Genomic DNA, 18,180 nt, shown 5'->3' with positions numbered 1-18,180 from the left:
GATTAGACTTTAATTTATGATTTTCAGTTTTATATGTAATTTTCAGTTTTATATATGCGCATATACATTTGGCCAGAATTTCATTGGAAACCGCTGAATTTAGCCGGAATCTCGTCGGAAACCGCCGTTTTGGTCGGAACCTTGCCGGAAAACGCCGACTAAGTCCGATTAATCACGATTTTGACCGGATTTGACCATTGACCGACTGGCCCAAAATTAGTCAGTGGGGATTAATCAGGGTCCAGGGATTAATTGGCGGCTAGTCAAGATTTTTACAACACTGACCATAGGTGATCGTGTCTTATCGTGTCGTGTCTGACGTATTATTCCAACGCTAGTTGTGAATTTGTGAAGGCTGATATCAAATTTAGGATGGATTAGTATACAGTGCTCCATTATATTGCTTTAAATGTTATTTAATGACTGGCAATCAGTTGGAGTTAGGCTTATTGTGTCATAACAGAATTTGTGCAAGTTGTAATTAGATTGTAGTTTGAGTTCCTGAATTTGTTAGGGTTGCAATTAATGTGTGTGAAAGTGATGGTGCCAAAGTATCATTTATGTTTTGCTTAGCCTCAGTCTGAACTTTATTTATTTGCTTCTACTCAAAGAATTTACCTAATTCATTATTGCCTCTTGACCAGCCACACCACCAGAATAAAGCCACCATAGCAAGGGCTAGTTCAATCTGCATGTGAAGAGGAAGATGATCCAAATTTCAAGATCTTTATTGAGGATGAAGAGATCAACAGAGATAGCATCTGCGGTTCTTATGAATATTATTATAATTCTAGTTTTGGTAGATATATCAGAGGGAGTTCCTAGAAACCAGATCATTAACTTATCATGCAATAATCAGACGGAACACAATCAAACGGCTTTTGTAGCGAACTTCATCCAAACAACGGAAATGCTTGGCAACAAAGTTCGATCTTCAATTTTTGCAACAGCAAGTACGGGTGCAGCACCTGATGCTAATTATGGACTTGTTCAATGTTATGGTGATCTTTCAACAACCGACTGCATCCTATGCTATGACTCAGCGCATTTTGTTATTTCGCGTTGTTTCCCTAGTACTGGTGGTATTGTTTACCAAGACGGTTGTTTCATGAGATTCCAGAATTATAGCTTTTATGAGGAAATTACGGGACCTAGTGACACTACTATTTGTGGGAATACCACAAGAAAGAGTAGTGTGTTTCAGGATTCAGCGAGGCAGGCTGTGTCAAATGCTGTTAGGGATGCATTGACAAGTGGCGGTTATTTTGCAAGAGAAGAAGTGACAAGGCCTCGGACAGTGAACGAGTCAGCATATGTGTTGGCCAATTGCTGGAAGACATTGAGTGCAAATGCTTGTAGGGCTTGTTTAGAGGCGGCATCTGAAGCTGTGTTGGGATGCTTGCCTTGGTCTGAAGGGCGTGCGCTGATGACTGGATGTTTTATGAGGTATTCGGATACCGATTTTCTCAATCCTGTTCCAGTCAGATCCAAAAACAGAGGTAAAGATGAGTTCTTTTTTCAAATTTGATATTGTTAAACATGTTAATGGATATTACAGATAGTTAAAATGTTTGCTGATTGGTGTTTCAGGGAAGATGATAGCTGTTATTGCATCTGTTGTTAGTGCCATTGTGATTCTTGTAGTTACATTGTTGATTGCTTTGTATATACGAAGACGTAGATGGTTACAACAGAAAAGAACAGGTACATGCAAATTGGAAACAATCTTGACTTAGCTTTGTAATACTAAAGCAAAGCATGATTTAGTATTAGGTAGCAAAATGGGTTGATCTGGCAGGTTGGGTAAGATTCGGGTCAGAACTAGCAAATTTTTCATAAGATTGTAACTGGGTCGAGTCGCATTGACCAAATGACCAATAAAGTTTGTGTCCAGACTTTTTACCTATTTCAACAACCCTCTGATTTTTTATAAAAATGAATCAGATGGTTTTGTGCATTATAAAATACACTTTACATAATTTTTGCCCGTTGACCCATCGACCCGTTTTCTCTTAAGCTATTTATTTTGCCTATGAAATATAAAACATACCTTATTTGACCATTCTACGGGTGGAGACCATATTAGAATCTTGCATAACTGATATATGCTAAAATCGTCTATTGCGCTATTGATAATAATCAGATTCATATGATGCTAAGAAACTGGTAAAGATTCTTACTGATAGTAGCTTGAACTTCAAATACTCCACAATTGAGAAAGCCACAAGCTCTTGGAATGATTCCAATAAGCTCGGGCAAGGAGGATTTGGGACTGTCTACAAGGTACTACACTACTACCTTATAAACATTATACATAAAAAAAATGACAGTTCTTATATTATGTTAAGCTATCAATTACAAAAAATTGAAATAAACATTATTTTTGAATATTTCAGGGAGTTCTTCCGGATGGAAGAGAGATTGCTGTGAAGAGACTTTTTTTTAACAACAAATTCAGAGCAGCAGATTTTTATAATGAAGTTAACATCGTCAGCAGTTTTGAACATAAAAACCTGGTCAGGTTGTTAGGATGCAGCTGCTCAGGGCCCGAAAGTTTTCTTGTGTATGAGTATCTACCCAACATGAGCCTTGATCGCTTCATCTTTGGTAAAGACAAAATTTTAAATTAATCATCTCTTTACAATGAAAGTTCTGTATTATTGAAGTTAATAAAATTGAGATGATAATATATTACAGATGCAATAAAAGGCAAGGAATTAAACTGGGAAAAGAGATTTGTGATCATCCTTGGCACAACAGAAGGTCTTGTGTATCTACATGAGAACAACAAGACTTGTATTATTCACAGGGATATTAAAGCGGCTAATATCTTGTTGGATTCAAGGCTTCGTGCTAAAATTGCTGATTTCGGGCTGGCCAGATCTTTTCAAGAGGATAAGAGCCACATCAGCACTGCAGTTGCAGGAACACTGTAAGTACCCTTTTTGGTTTCTTTATTTTACCTTGTAGTCCTGTTCTACTATAAAGAGGTTCAACGGATGTTTGATTCAAATTATTTTTTAATGTCGCGTGTTTAATAGAGGTGACATTTTAGACATGTTTATTGATGAATGGGTCAGACGGATATACTTAAGATAATAGCCAAAATGAAAATGGGTAAAAAGTCACCCAAAGCGTATTAACAATGCATAAAAGCTTATAATAATATACCTCTTTTAGTCATTTGTTTTAATGTATCACTTAGCATACTTACAAATCACAATCATATTAATATAATCAAGAAAAGAAAAAACACAAAAGAGTGTTTACCAGTTGGGCTGAGTGTAGGCGCACAAGCGGGCCCATACCAGGGACCAGTTCTTGGCATAGCTAATTCGTGAGCTGCACCAGCCAGGTTTTGTGGCCCAAACCGGTTCAGGTTGGGTCAAAGAAAGTCAAACCCAGATTTTGGTGAAACCGGTTTAGGTTCCAACCTAGTTTATAATGGAGGAAGGATGGGGTTTTACCACTTTGAGACCGGGTTTAACCGGTTTGGTTTGGGCTTGACCAACTGACCGAGTTTAAACCGGTTTTAAGGTATAAGGTTACAAACCGATTACAACCCTATGGTTCGGGTTGGATCCAAACCTCTCAAACCGGTTTCAAATTCGGGTTCAAAACCGGGATCGGTTCTCAACTCGTTTTTTTTTTGCACCTGACTCTTAACTATAGTAATCCAGATTACATTAAACTGGTCCTTATTATTTCCTGAGCCCAGATATGGGCCTATCTAATCCAAAGCCCAAAAAAGTCACGTGCCATCGATTTATTTGGGCACGTTCATTTCAAATGTACTAAAAGTTGTCTGTTTTGATCAGTTACAGCCCGTTTTGCCACCTCTAGTGTTAAGTGATAAGAAAGCGACCACATTAGACGCCATGTCATAATATAGAATCTGATACAATTTATTGTTTTAATTTGACCAGTGGACACATGGCGCCAGAATATTTAGCCCTTGGTCAATTAACCGAAAAGGCAGACGTGTACAGCTATGGTGTACTGTTGCTGGAGGTAGTTACTGGAATACAAAACAGTGGAAGTAAAAACTCGGAATACACAGACAGCTTAGTGGCAATCGTAAGTCTTAAACTTCATTTCATTAACTTTGATAATTCTTACATCTAGGGCTGTAAACGGACCGGACTGAACCGGACGAGACCTTGTCCGTGTTCGTCCGTTAAGCTTTTGTCGGACAGACGGACGGTTCACGAACACTCTACCGAATGAAAATTCGTGTCCGTGTCCATTCATTAAGAAATTGAGTTTGTCCGTGTCCGTTTGTTAATATTGTAAATGAATGCTAATGGACAAACAAACACTAACGGACCTAATGGACCCTAGTGGACAACCAAACACACGGACACCAATGGACATTAATGGACAAACATACATAAACGAACCTAACGAACATAAACGATTACATATTAATTTCAAAAGGTATAACCATTACCGGACGCTTGCGAACACTATTGAAGGCACGCGGCCTATGTTCGTGTTCGTCCGTTAAGCTTACCGAACGAAGTTCTTTTGTTCATGTCCGGTTCGTTTATTAAACAGACGAACATAAACAAATTTCTTGCCGGTTCTTTTACAGCCCTACAGTTACATCTTGATAACCCGAAAACCGGCCTGATTAAGACCCATGGTCAGAGATCTAACAGTTTTTCATAATTTTAACATTCCGCTTGATGATTTGTTGTTGAAACAAACAGGCATGGAGGCATTTCCAACTAGGTACGGTGGAAGAAATCCTTGACCCGAACTTAATGTTTCACACATATCCGAACCATAATTTCAAAAAAGAGGCTATCAAAGTGGTACATGTAGGACTCTTATGCACCCAAGAAGACCCAACGTTAAGACCGACAATATCAATGGCACTAAAAATGCTAGTGAAAGACGATGAACCCTTACCGCCACCCTCGAGTCCCCCGTTTATCAACGATGATGATATCAAACAGTTAGAAGAAAATATACAACGTTATAATGACAACGATGCTGATTTTGATTCAGTTGCTACTGTTTCCCATAGTCAGTTCTCACCGAGGTAACGCATTACCGTTTAGGTGTTCTTGTTTTGCATATAATACCGATGAATTTTCACTTTCGTGCTCGTTTTAGTCATTCTACTTCTGACTCGTTGAAAGACGGTTTTATATTTATACCATGAGTCATGAGAACAAAACCATCTTTTCAGTGCTCAAATGTATTTAAAAGGTAAAAATGAGACAAAAAGTAAAAGTACATTGTTGTTTTATGCATAAAAACCGCTAAAGTTTGGAAGTTTTCTGATCGGATTGATCAAACTCGCCTCATCGGCATGCATATTTAGTAAAATCGAGGAGTGTGAGAGTAGCGAGTCGAAGGTAACTTATGTAACAAAAGCGCGTATAAGGAAGGTGTAAAATGGGCTGTAGCTAGAATGTAGTGAGTTTATGAGTTGTAATTTTGTATACAAAATTTGATTGTAAATTTATAGACTTCTTCATACGTCTTTGATCTTACTTTGGTAGTAGCTAGTTTGGAATAGATATATTAATATTCCTTATTTCGAACACACTATTTTACTAGTAAATAAATGAGTGGTTGAATAAGCAAATCATAACCACCATTGAAACAACTTAAAAAAACAGTTTTAATAAACAAATTAACAAACTTGGTTTTGTCTATTTTCTATTTCGATGTAAAAGAATATGTATATTTGATTTGATTACAAAACTCCTGAACAATTTACATTAAATTATTTAATAATTTTATTTACCTAAAATAACTTTTATATGACATAATATATGTAATTTGATTAATTTTATCATCGTTTTTTATCGAGCATTAATTATTATGTAAACAAATGTTTAACATATTAAATAAAATTTTACATAAATAAAAAGTTTGTTTAAGGATGCGAGTCCAGTGAAGTTAGAGCTCGTTTATTAAAAGAGCTTAAGTACAAGCTTGTGCTCAAGCACAAGATCGTTTAATCTCAATTGGATTCAAACTTTAATGGGCATGGGCAGATCTCTAGTTGCTAACAAAAATTTTGGCTCGTTTACGCCGTTACCTTGGTTGACGTCCCATCCTGTGCTTTTATTCTTGTTAAAAAAAGTATCATATTGACGAAAATGCAAATAAATTATCAACCATTTCAAAAAACGGAAAGAAAAAGTTCATTTACAAATCCATAATTTATGGTTTATAGTTTTGAATGTAAATATATACACGCATAAAAGCATGCAAAATTAGCGTAGTTTAATCGTTATTGCTAGAAACCGCACCCATGACGGCTAACTGCATGCTTTCGGGTGGATTCCAGTGCCGCTTCCTTTGATTTATAAACCAGTTGTTGATTTGCTTAGGATCTAATCCGGTTGTCTCTGCTAATGATATTTTATCACCTTCCTGCATTTTTATTTATGATAAAAAGTCATGAGGTACTATTAACCTGCTAGAATATATTCTGCTAATATGTGTTCATTAATTTGGATCATAAATTGATAACAATATATGTTTAGCGCGTTAACTAGGTAGATTAAGACCGAATTGGCTATAGTAAAATGAGTTAAAACTCGTGTATGTAAATGTTTAAAACTACTCAATTGTTAAATTTAAAGAGTGTCTATATATATGTACGAGTTTTATAAAATCCTGCAACTGTAGATAGGCCGGATATTGACACATTGCTAATATAAGTACCATAACTATAGAAGTGTATCACACATTCGTAGCGCGAGTACCCCCACCCATTTGGTCCGTTTATGGTCTTATGTGATTAAAAGTTACTTGAAAGATAAAACACTCAAGTATGCTCTTTAACAATTTATAAGTTTGATGATTTTAATCAGCATACACTTTATTATACTCTTATAAGTTGTATACTATATTATTATATTGGCTTGTCCTTATGATACATGTAAACTGGTTCGGGTAATCCGACGAGTATGCAGTCCCATATTTGTATACCCGTCCCATTTAAGAATTTCCCAGCACAATTTATTAAAAAAGGCGAGGGAACATATATCAATTTAAAACGCAGGCTACACTTCTTAAGAAAAAATCGTGAAACAAAATCCAAACTTATTCTCAAAACTCATTTACTATAGTTTTATTTTAAACACTTTATAGTGTCTCTAAGACCCTCCATTGTGGGCTTCATGAGGGGCAACATAAGGGGCTTCGAAGCCCACAAACAGCAAAAAGGGGCGTCTTGGGACGGGCGGTGCAAGGGGGAAAGTGTGGGGCCATGGGTCTTTTCACACACTCTCTCTCCCTTTCATACACACACATACACATATACATACATGCATACATACATAAATATATATAGGGGCTTTATGGAAAGGGGCTATGAAGCCCCGTTTTTTTACGTAGCAATGATGTGGAGGCTTTAAAGGCCCCATCCACATTGAATGATCTAAAAGACATATATTGATGGAGTAAGGACACATATACTTACAGTAGGATAAGGCCATGTATAATGTGAATTCCACCATTCAAGTAATATTGCTGTTGCCTCCTTTGGGAGCTTTCCTTTCTTCTTCTTCTTTGTAAATTCTTGCTTTAGGGATCTTATGCGACGACCTCCAAATTTGCGCAACAACGTATCCTTCAGTTCCTGTGTGTTATCCGCGGTCTCCCCTCCACTTATAACCTCTTCTTCTGATGATGAAATGCAGCCTTCATCTAAATTAAACCATATATCAAATCATCTTTGTTTTCATTTTTCTTGGTATTCTTACATATATAAGTTACCATATATAGAGTGTATTATAATAAGCATTGTAAAAGTGTTTATACTTTATAAAGACAAACATTGATAGATATACAAACTAATTAATTACAGCCAGGTTAATTAGCATGAACATGATTAAGTTATATTATTTTGATTTAAATGTGAGACATAAGTTATATTATGCATATGCTATATTAACATTTCACTAGTTTTTAAAACTTTTCTCTCTCAATTTATGGCTTATCTTCATATGTGTAGGGATGAGAATTTTTAATATAATACAGAATATTAATGTCTCACTCTTTACAACAACCCCATTCATTTAGTTTAGGCATCATCAATTCGTGACAGTCTTTTTAAAGCACTAAGCCCAAAAGATTTAAGTTACCGAAATCTACCAGGTCAAGTTGACTACAAATATATACACTGAAAATAAGGTTTTGACTAGTGACTAGGGACTTTTTTTTTGTTCAAATGACTGTTTTGTTAAGAAGAAAAAAAGATAATGACCAGAATCTCCGTTTGACTAATCAGCATCAAGTGAATTCTCTTCTCAGAATGTCCATGCTATAATCGGCGACTGCATTGACTTTAATATCATTAACTTGATGGAATTATTAGCCAAACATATTCTATCACTTGTCCAAAATAATCTCGTCGGAAGCCAAAATAATATTGTCAGATGCCAAAAACATCTCGTCGAGTTAATGATTAAAAGCCAGCGGGTTGAGTTGATTTAGCATGGACAATCTAAGAATAGGTTGGTCAGATGAATATTCTCTTGAGTCTCGACGCTAACTAGTCAAATGAATGTTTTGGTCAGTATCCCAAAAAAAATGGTCAACCTGACTCGTTTGGTAAATTTCCGGGAGAACTTAAGTCAAAACGAAGAAGAAACTGTATGAGGTTTTAAAAATGGGGTAAAAATCTTGTACAAGTGTATGCAAGGGATAATATGATTCTCCTATGGTAAAAATGTAATGGTGCCACAAATAAGTGAATAACACCTCAGCCAAGAGGAACCAAATAATGATATATAATGTTTGTACTAGTGAATAGTAGAACACTAAAATAACAAGTAGCAAACGTCAAATGTTTTCAGGATTCTCATCGTCAAAGGTGGGAAAACGATCGATGATGATGTTTTGTACTGAGGAAGGACAACTCTTCGTTTGGTCGTTTCAATGTCAGTGTTTTACTAACTTTAAAGTGATAGGACATAATGCACACAGATATATATTATTTACTTATTTTATAGATACCCCAACATCAAATCAAAGTCAGACACCACAAGTTACTTCATGGTTTACAAGAGAAAACAAGTGTAGCTTGTCCTTACATTTTATATGTTTTGACTTTAATGTATGTGATACCCAAACTTAAAAACTTTTCAATTGCAAAAAAAGAACTAAGTAAGCGGGAAACATGTTGTGCCGAAACACACTTTTGAATAACAAAGCTGATCCTACTGAAACAAAGCTATGGTTATTCGCCGTCGATTAGTTACCATTTGATCAAATGCACTTTGTTTGACGGTTCTCCTCACTAGTTAAGCAGTTAATTTGCATACTTGATAAGAAAAACAAATACAGGGTTTCCTCACTTACTGGTCTCATGTATGTTCCATATGATATCTAATTATCTAACTATGAAAAACCCTAGAATAACATCAAAACAGTACACATGATGTCTTATTCACAACATGTCCGGTTCCTAGACATTAAAAGCTTAGTGTCCCATGCATGTAATTAGAGTGAAGTATAAAATGGAGTGCAGTGTACCACAACAGTAACCTAGGGTTGGTTGATCCATACGTGTGAGCTAGAGCTTGTGGGGATGAGAGTAGTTAAGTGTGCATTGAATGCTCAACACATATTTAAAAGACATGCAGCGGAAATCCCGGAAGTCCATGTGAAAGTTCTTCACACCACCCGTTCTATCCGGGGCATACTTTCTTTAGCATATCCAATAATAATATTATCTTTCCTCGTTATCATTTAACACCATATATATATGGTCTATAAACAGTGGATATATAGATACTATCTTGTTTTAAAATGGTGTTCAACTTCAAATCACTTGGTTGATAATATATAAAATTAAGCACCTTTAGAACGTTCTTTGTGGAGGGGCTTCATCGCCTCTTCACGCTACTGTCACGCAGGTAACGTGGCTCTGAAGCCCCTCTGCATAAAGCCACGTTTTTTTTAAAGCCTCATTACCGCCACATTGTGTGTGTGAGAGAGAGAGAGAGAGAGAGATCCCCCCATACCGCTCCTCGGTGGTGTATCCCCCCCCCCCCCCCCCCAATGCTGCTCACAAATAATGGTCTTAATATTATCAATAGCATATTTGAATAGATTGTTAGTTTCTTATGTTTATAATGTACTTTCTTTTTTATGAAAAAAACATCAAGGAACTTTAAGAGCTACGCCAAAAATTAAACCAATGCACAGTTGCCACCGAGAGTCGATCCCTGCCAAGGGGGTTGCCCGTTGGATCTTGCGCGCACATGGGGGAGATATTAAAATGTTATAATGAGAGTCTTGTACTTGTATTAGTGTACTTCGCACCTCGGAGTTAACTAGTAACAAAACTTTTACTTATTAAATCCAACTCAACTAATAAAAGCACCAACAATTTCCTATCCACCTCTCGCAACCTCCATTCACGGGTGTTGTCCCCACAAATTTCATTCATCACCTTATACTCTCTTTTCCACGTCAACCACCATGGATGATAAAAAAAACATGTCAGAGATGCTCTAATAGATTTCTTTTAAGAAAAAAAAAGGTTTTTCTTTAGTTTTAAAGTTACTATCAATATGATTTATATGCTTAATTATAAGAACTAAAGTTGTTCTGATTCACTCATTCACATGAATCACCAATGAATGCAGATTCGTAAACTAAAAAATAAGTGTTGAATACAATATAAAGTCAAGTTAATATCAAGAATCTCCAAACATCTACTTGTATCTTTCATCTCCAATATTCTTAGACTAGTCAACTTGACACCCTTGCTTCACAATCCCTATCCATACATCCTATTATTACTTTCCAACTTACACAGTACTCCATACTTCAATTATTATTGTAACATTGTATAAATTATTTGTTAACTAGCAAAAATGCTATGAAACAATTTATATTTATATATGAGTTAACCAATAATTTATAGTTTTACATTCTCTTTATTGAAAGTCACCAGTCTTATAATTGTGTGTGATAAAAATAGTTACAACCTTCTAGTGAAGAGCATAATATTAGAAAAATAACATCAAATTTTAGCTTGTTTTTTAAAGTTAATTAAATATGGCATCTCCTTTTAAAATTTATTTCTTCAAAACTTAAAGTTGTAGCTTTCGTATTCACATACAGTATCAAGCATGTGAAATGCACAAGTAACAAATTCAAAGAACCCAATGTGAACCCTAGAGAATTTAATGCACTAAAAATGAAAATCAATCTAAAAAAATGAAACACTTTGACTAAATAAGCTGAAGAGTGAAGACAAAGGAAGGGACAATACACCCAAAATATAGTATATATACATATAAAAATTAATTTAAAATTTCACAAATATAAATCTACTAATTATGTAGTAACCAGAGAATAAAAAAAATCGTTTTTTCTTGATTATTCAATGGGCCCCAAAAATATAATTTTTTTTCTTTATTGAACATAGGGCCTCCAAAAATCTACGGATTGGCCCTACATACATAGGAAAGAATCGTTTCAAAACACTATGATTTCGTAAAACCATGTAGAACAAGTCTAAACCATTTAATTATTTGATCATTAATGGTTCATTATTTATTATATTATATACTTCTTACCTACATATAAATAGTATATATGTTATTTAGATGCAAACTATCAACTAATTCGTTCATATGTTTTTTTTAGTTGTATTGTTTTGTCATGAAACTTGTGTAATATGTAGCTTATGTAAACAAATTTATTCATGTGTTTATTATACTCTTAGAAAAATGAATATTTCATGTAGTTCTATATGTGCTGGCAATATATATATACTGTTCTGCATTAGAAAAGGGAATCGAAGTTTGATATTATCAAGTTATTTTATATATAAGAAAAACAGAAAGAGTAATATATAAATTATCTACACATAGTTTTACTTATGTAATTTATCAGCAATATTATATATATATGCATATTTTAAACATGCATCATTATTTTATTGTTCTTTATTTATTATCTCTATATTATTCAGAAAGTTTTTAGATTTTAATCTTTTCTGTCAATAAAAGTTCTTGTTAGAGCAAAAAAAAAAAAGAATGGGATAACAATCATACTTTATAAGAAACTGTTAACCTCCAAGTTCTAATGTTAAAAACACAAAAACCACTCCAAACATGACACAACATAACCAAACATGAAAAAGAAAATGTTTTTAATTAACTGTAGTTACTGTTTAATATTGGTCCATGATTCCAGACATCCCTGACACTACATTACATTTTTCTTAAACTACGTACAACATGGAAAAGTGAAATATCACTTATCAACTACTAGTACACAGACATATATATATATATATAACGCCATTTTAGTTTCCAGTACTGACTTGAAACTTTATACAAATGAAATGAGGCTGAAAGAAATATCAAGTGTTATGTCTCTCTCTATAATATTTATCGTCACATTTTTTTCATATATCCGTTGTTACTAGGTTCTTTCTGGTACAGGATCTTTACTAGTTATATATGTATTTGTTGTATACAAAATATCTCCCTTTAGATATACCTAGTCTATTACATATAATACTAGTTAGGGTTTTATCTTTATCATAATTCAGCAAAGATAAAATATGTTTTCATTTATACGTGTCTTTTGAAATATATCATCCTTATTATATTAATGTGTTTGGATAAAACACAAATGTCTTTTAACTAGTGTAATTGTTATTACTATATATGTTTGAACTATAGTAACTATTATTTTTTATAACACAACAATTTAGTTTAAAACTGTAATCGCTCTAGTTATTTGTATGTTTAGTTAGTATATTAAGTATATTTGTACCGGATTCCACCCTTATAGTATTAACACCAACATTTATGGGTTTATCGATCATTATTCCATGACTTCTTATTTAAATGAAATCAGATGTCACTCTTCGAGATTTTTAAGTTGTGATACAATATTACCATGAGATTATACGTAAACAACACAACAAAAGCATCATCAAACGGTATACAACACAAAAGAGATTCGAGGTTGGGCTCCGTGCGGTGAAAATCGTCATTTTTCAGAGAGAATCTATAATAGAATTATGATATTATCTTCTTTGCTAAATACCTAGTCATATAAATTCTCACACTACAGAAAATGGAGAAAGAAACAAGAAAAGTGTGTACTAAGTTTGATACAAATTATCGATACAATATAGTAGTTATGGTTTATTCTAATTATCTCAATCATAATTATGATTTATAACTTGATTAGGCTACTTTGTAATCATACTCATTTATATTTTAATTAGGTTTTTCTTTTTAGTTATTATATTTGATTAAGTTTCATTTATAATTATATTCAATTGTATATTTATATGCATATAGTTGATTAATAATATATCTTAGCTTATGCTATTTTGTGCTTGACAAAATCAATCACAATATATTTAACAGAAGAGGAGCTAGATCAAGTGTAGAATGGTACACACACCTATGGCAATATCGCGGAGTTGCGATTCAATGTCACCGATGAAAACCATAGCTTCATCAAAGGGCCTTGTGACTTCGGATTTACACTTCACCAATAATTGCCAGAAAGCTTCCTATACAACAACAAGTTATAAGTAATTAGCTAGTTTTATCTGTGTGCGCAATATATGCAATATAAGACTACTAACCATAAACTCATCGAGCTCAGGATCGACTTCTAAGCATGTCGCGTTTCGTTCACTAACGTCGTTTTCGTGACGAATATCATCTAACAAACTAGCTACTTCCTGTGGCGCTCCTACCTGTGTGTGTCACAACGTACAGTCATCAACTACGCAATAATTTAAGTACTATTATACAATATTTCACGAGTTAATTATTTTTAAATCAACAAAATCCAGTACAGCCTAGTAATTAAATTATAAATTATCTCGTGCAGGCACTCTACTAGTATGTGTATATATATATATATATTGTAAGGAACTGTATTGAATAATAATCAATACGAACAATTTGATAGATAATAATACCTTTTGACAATCGATATAAGCATCGAGCAATTTGGAATACGAAGGATGCGAGGCGATTTTCGCCTTTATTGTATCGACATAAGCATCATCAGGAGGATTTGTTTGAATGGAAGCAGCTTGATCCGATACGATTGATAATAAATGATGATCAATGGATCCGCAAAAGTACGGCCAGTAGTGATCGGAAATCAGGTAGGTTTCCGGTGGAGTGGATGATGTTGATCGGAAGTCGTATATTTCATCCATCAACAAGTTGCTTCTGGCTTAGGGCGGTTATATATATATATATATGTGTACTTATGTATGTATATGTATATATAGGTGAGTGAGTGAGTGAGTGAGTGAGTGAATATGCAGGTTTTAGGTTTTAGCTGAGTGAGTTTGAGTTGTGGTTTGATATATGGTTGGTTGGAGTATGTATGTATGTATGTATGGAGACGACACTTTTTACTTTTCAAATAAATTCAAGTTCAATTTACTTGAAAAGTAAATATATATTATTTTAATATTATATGATGGATTTGTGAAGGTTTGTCTTCGTAGAATAAAGTGAGGTTTTTAAGAAAAGTTTGAAATATGATGTGACGGTTTGTAGAGGTTTGTTGTTGTAGATGCTCAATGTCTTAGAGCATCTACAATACATGTTTTTTAAGGTGTTTTTAAGAAGAGAGAAGATGATGTGGATGAAAGAGAGTATGATGTGAAGGAGAGAGTTTGAGAATTAGTTCTTTTACAAAAACTACTAAAAATATGGATGTCATAGTGACTAGAAGAGAGTAGATTGTTGAGAGAATGGATGTTTTTAAAAGGATATGAGTCGGGCAAGAAAAAAGAAAGATTACTGTTGGTTAGGAAAGTGTCACTTGCCAGTTCAAAAACACTATCTAAAAAGTTGGTATTGTGAATGCTCTTAAGCGTCCTTATTTTTATAGCTACTTATTTATTGAAGCGTTTTGAGAACACTTCTCACTTTGAGTTATGTTTGAGAATGTCCCAAACATATGTAAGTTTGAAAGCGTATCGCACTCCTCGAGGTGTTTTGCAATCTCTTGTGTTGGATGTCATGATCGCTTTGTCCACGTTTTGTGTTGGTTGTATTTGTAACACTCCAACCCGGAACCGGCTGGCGTGTCACCATTACAGATATCATAAACCAGACAAACTCCATTAGAAAGAAAGAAATAGAATTCAAACCAACGAGTTCAAACAATTGAAAGGAATCCTAAGTTTTATTTATTAAATGTTGAAATAAAAGAAAATAAATAAAATCTTTATTCTTGAACTTCATTTTTACTCTCATCACTGATTTCCCTGATTTCCAGAATTACCTGTCAGCAAATAAGATAAATACAAACAAGAAAATACGGATGAGCCAAAAATTGCCCAGTAACGAAAAGAACAATAGTAATAACGATATGACAATAACCATAAGCAAAATAATAACAAAATCTATCAAAACCGAAGTAGGTATGATACCGAAATTTGATACTTTCAGAACATATGAAAATATTAACACTAGAACAAGACCCGATACTAAACGTATTACGAAACATATAACGGTGACTGACTTACACGACAAGTGGTTACTAATAAGTCATGTAATTAAAGAAGAACCCAGAGCCAAAACATATAACATATAACTTGTAACATATGACGTGTAATGTATAACATGTAACATATAACTGAACTAGGATCGATCCATACGCCTCTAAACGGCCAAAGTACTGGTTAGAGACGCCGTGAACTTTTAAAACACACTGTCACGAAAAGTGTGTGCTCGGGTAACAGAGTACTAAATCTGGAAGGCAATATAAATACTACCTAACATATAACATATTAACATAAATTCATATTATTGTTCATAGGAACATGCAATAATGAACTAGTAACCAAAACGGATAATTAAACAAAACCATATAAAATTTGAAAACGTATAAAATGTCCAAAGACCAAACGTATCGTATCTATAGAGACAACTTGGTGGTACTAAAATATGAAATACCGAAAGTCCGTACTACAAAGTAACGAATTAGAATTTATGCTATAAGCAAACGAAAACAGAAACTGTACTACGAAGTGACAAAACATAATAATACTATGAGTGAAAGAACCCAGAAACCGTACAACAAACTAACGGACTATAATTAATACTAAAAATAGCAAAAACAGGAAACCGTACCTTAACTTAGCAAGCAAAGCAAAACCGAACGAGTCGTCCTTAACACGTACTAGATCCTACATTTTAAATATACTTTTGAATTAAATTATAGAACTTAACGTTGTTGTTTTAACAACCTTTCCGGCGACGGTGGTTTTATTAATCATCTTACTTAACGTAGTCGATAATACTATTATCCGAACCATCTTATATGAGTATTATTCTTTTGTTTATTATAGTACTAGTAACTTTTACTAAAGACACAAATAAAGGATGCATGGAGTGTCACCCAGAATCCGATTGAATAATATTACAAAAATGAAGAAACACTAAGTGAACCCCGGGCAGATTACTGGTAACCCGGGGGTTAGATAGATGTTTCCCACGAGGGGTTAGACCCAGAGAAGATGGTTCTTCTGATAACCTGCAAAACAGACACCGTGAGCTTGTCACTGAGAAGGGGGGGGGGGTTCCTCCTTGTGACCACCCTCCGGCGTGAGAATCAGACTAGATTGCTCTTTAAATATAAAAGTATATTAAGAGATTGCTAGAGCAGATATCAGGTATAATATGATAAGATATGTTAAGATGTGATGATCATACCATTTGTGGTATTTATAGCCGAAGGTAGGTTTCCAAGGAGGTGTGGCCGGCTGCAACAGTGTTCCTGTTCCACCAACAGTGGCCTACGCACGTGCCCTGCTGGTAGTTGGTGGGTAGGCAGCGGCTGATAGTGACCAGGCCTGCTGTGTACTATTCCTTTTCCACCAACTGCCGGCTATGCACGTGGTATGGCAGTAGTTGGTGAGTAGGCAGCGGCTAATAGTGACATACAGTACAGGAGCATGCTGCTCGCCATACTGTTGTCAATAAGCTGTCGTATCTTTAGTCAGATCTTTTTCCCATACCTCGTCAGGTACAGTACAGAAGATCTTCCCGTATCGTAGGGACTGGCTTATTTAGGCGGGAGTATTCCCCCTCCCGCCCTTGTGCGGGATTGTTCCCGGCTTTGCTCATTCCTTCAGGTGACACTGAGTGAGAGCTAAGTGCCTTGTGCGTGTAGCCTTGCTGCGCGGGTGGCCTTCCCTGATGGATTGTATCCGAAGCTGCGGGAACAGGCGGAGTCCTTCACCATCGGGAGGCATTTCCTGCGGGAACAGCTTGCGTACTGCGCGTAAGGACGTCACGTCTCTAAGCATGGTTGGTCCTGCGGATCCAGTTGGTTTCTGCGCAGACGTCCCTCTTCAAGGTGAGTCTTGCGGGTCCAACTGGGCTCTGCTGGGACCTACCTCTTCAAGTCCCCCCAGTCCAATGTTCTTCTCATGAGTGTTTAATAAAGTGAGGTGAACTTTTGGACTTAAAGCAAAGGGTTTTGAAAAGGGTTTTTTAAGGTTTTCCATGGGGATTCCTCCCGCGGAAGTCCTTGTCACTTGCAGAAATTCCCAAGTTTCCTGCTTGGTCTTTGGGTATGATGCGGGTAGGTCTGTAACCTCCTCGCAAGTCAGGAGCGTTGAGTCCCACTTGTGTGGATTCTCCATGAGGTTTTGGTAGTTTTGAGCATAGTGATCAATTATGTTAAAACCACCAATTCCATCTTGGAGCATCAAATAACGTAGTTCTCGACGTTCCCGCTATGCGGGGATGTTATTTCCGTTTCCGCAAGCATTGCCCAGAAGATCCTTCTTGGTTTCAATTCCCAGCGGAGCGCTAGGTATGTGAAGGGTTTTGCCTTAACACTGTACCCGCGCTCGTCTTACGGTTACTTTACTTCCAAGGTATTCCTGGCGTCAATTCCCTGCGGGTGCAAGGTATGTGAAGGGTTTTGCCTTAACACTGTACCCGCATCCGTCTTACGGTTACTTGTTTGCCAAGGTTTACTTGGCTTCAATTCCCTGCGGGTGCTAGGTATGTGAAGGGTGTTGCCTTTACACTGTACCCGCATCCGTCTTATGGTTACTTGTTTGCCAAGGTTTTCTTGGCTTCAATTCCCTGCGGGTGCTAGGTATGTGAAGGGTTTTGCCTTAACACTGTACCCGCATCCGTCTTACGGTTACTTGGTTGCCAAGGTTTTCTTGGC

At 35.5% G+C, this 18,180-nt stretch overlaps 2 protein-coding genes across 3 annotated transcripts; one reads left to right on the top strand and one right to left on the bottom strand.

The window, feature by feature from the left end:
* Nucleotides 1–581: 581 nt before the first annotated feature.
* On the top strand, nucleotides 582–5,439 carry LOC143569511 (cysteine-rich receptor-like protein kinase 2). 2 transcript variants are annotated; one of them, XM_077055399.1, is made up of 7 exons: nucleotides 582–1,505; nucleotides 1,591–1,704; nucleotides 2,144–2,283; nucleotides 2,397–2,607; nucleotides 2,698–2,932; nucleotides 3,927–4,077; nucleotides 4,713–5,439. In XM_077055399.1, the coding sequence occupies exons 1-7, from the start codon at nucleotides 707–709 to the stop codon at nucleotides 5,049–5,051; spliced, it is 1,989 nt and encodes a 662-aa protein (XP_076911514.1). In that variant the 5' UTR covers nucleotides 582–706; the 3' UTR covers nucleotides 5,052–5,439. The 2 variants fall into 2 exon arrangements, with proteins under 2 accessions (XP_076911514.1, XP_076911515.1); XM_077055400.1 differs by having other exon boundaries at nucleotides 582–1,499; nucleotides 4,713–5,437.
* A 700-nt stretch (nucleotides 5,440–6,139) lies between these two features.
* On the bottom strand, nucleotides 6,140–14,232 carry LOC143569496 (homeobox protein knotted-1-like 6). Its single transcript, XM_077055386.1, has 5 exons — nucleotides 13,946–14,232; nucleotides 13,604–13,717; nucleotides 13,417–13,528; nucleotides 7,451–7,677; nucleotides 6,140–6,396 (listed from the first exon to the last, which is right to left on the bottom strand). The coding sequence occupies exons 1-5, from the start codon at nucleotides 14,189–14,191 to the stop codon at nucleotides 6,247–6,249; spliced, it is 849 nt and encodes a 282-aa protein (XP_076911501.1). The 5' UTR covers nucleotides 14,192–14,232; the 3' UTR covers nucleotides 6,140–6,246.
* Nucleotides 14,233–18,180: the final 3,948 nt, after the last annotated feature.

This window comes from Bidens hawaiensis, unplaced genomic scaffold, assembly GCF_021521415.1.
Source record: "Bidens hawaiensis isolate Kalapana, Puna unplaced genomic scaffold, B.hawaiensis_p1.1 tig00024513_1, whole genome shotgun sequence".
In the NCBI taxonomy this organism is placed as follows: domain Eukaryota; kingdom Viridiplantae; phylum Streptophyta; class Magnoliopsida; order Asterales; family Asteraceae; genus Bidens; species Bidens hawaiensis.
This window is presented reverse-complemented; position numbering and strand designations above follow the sequence as displayed.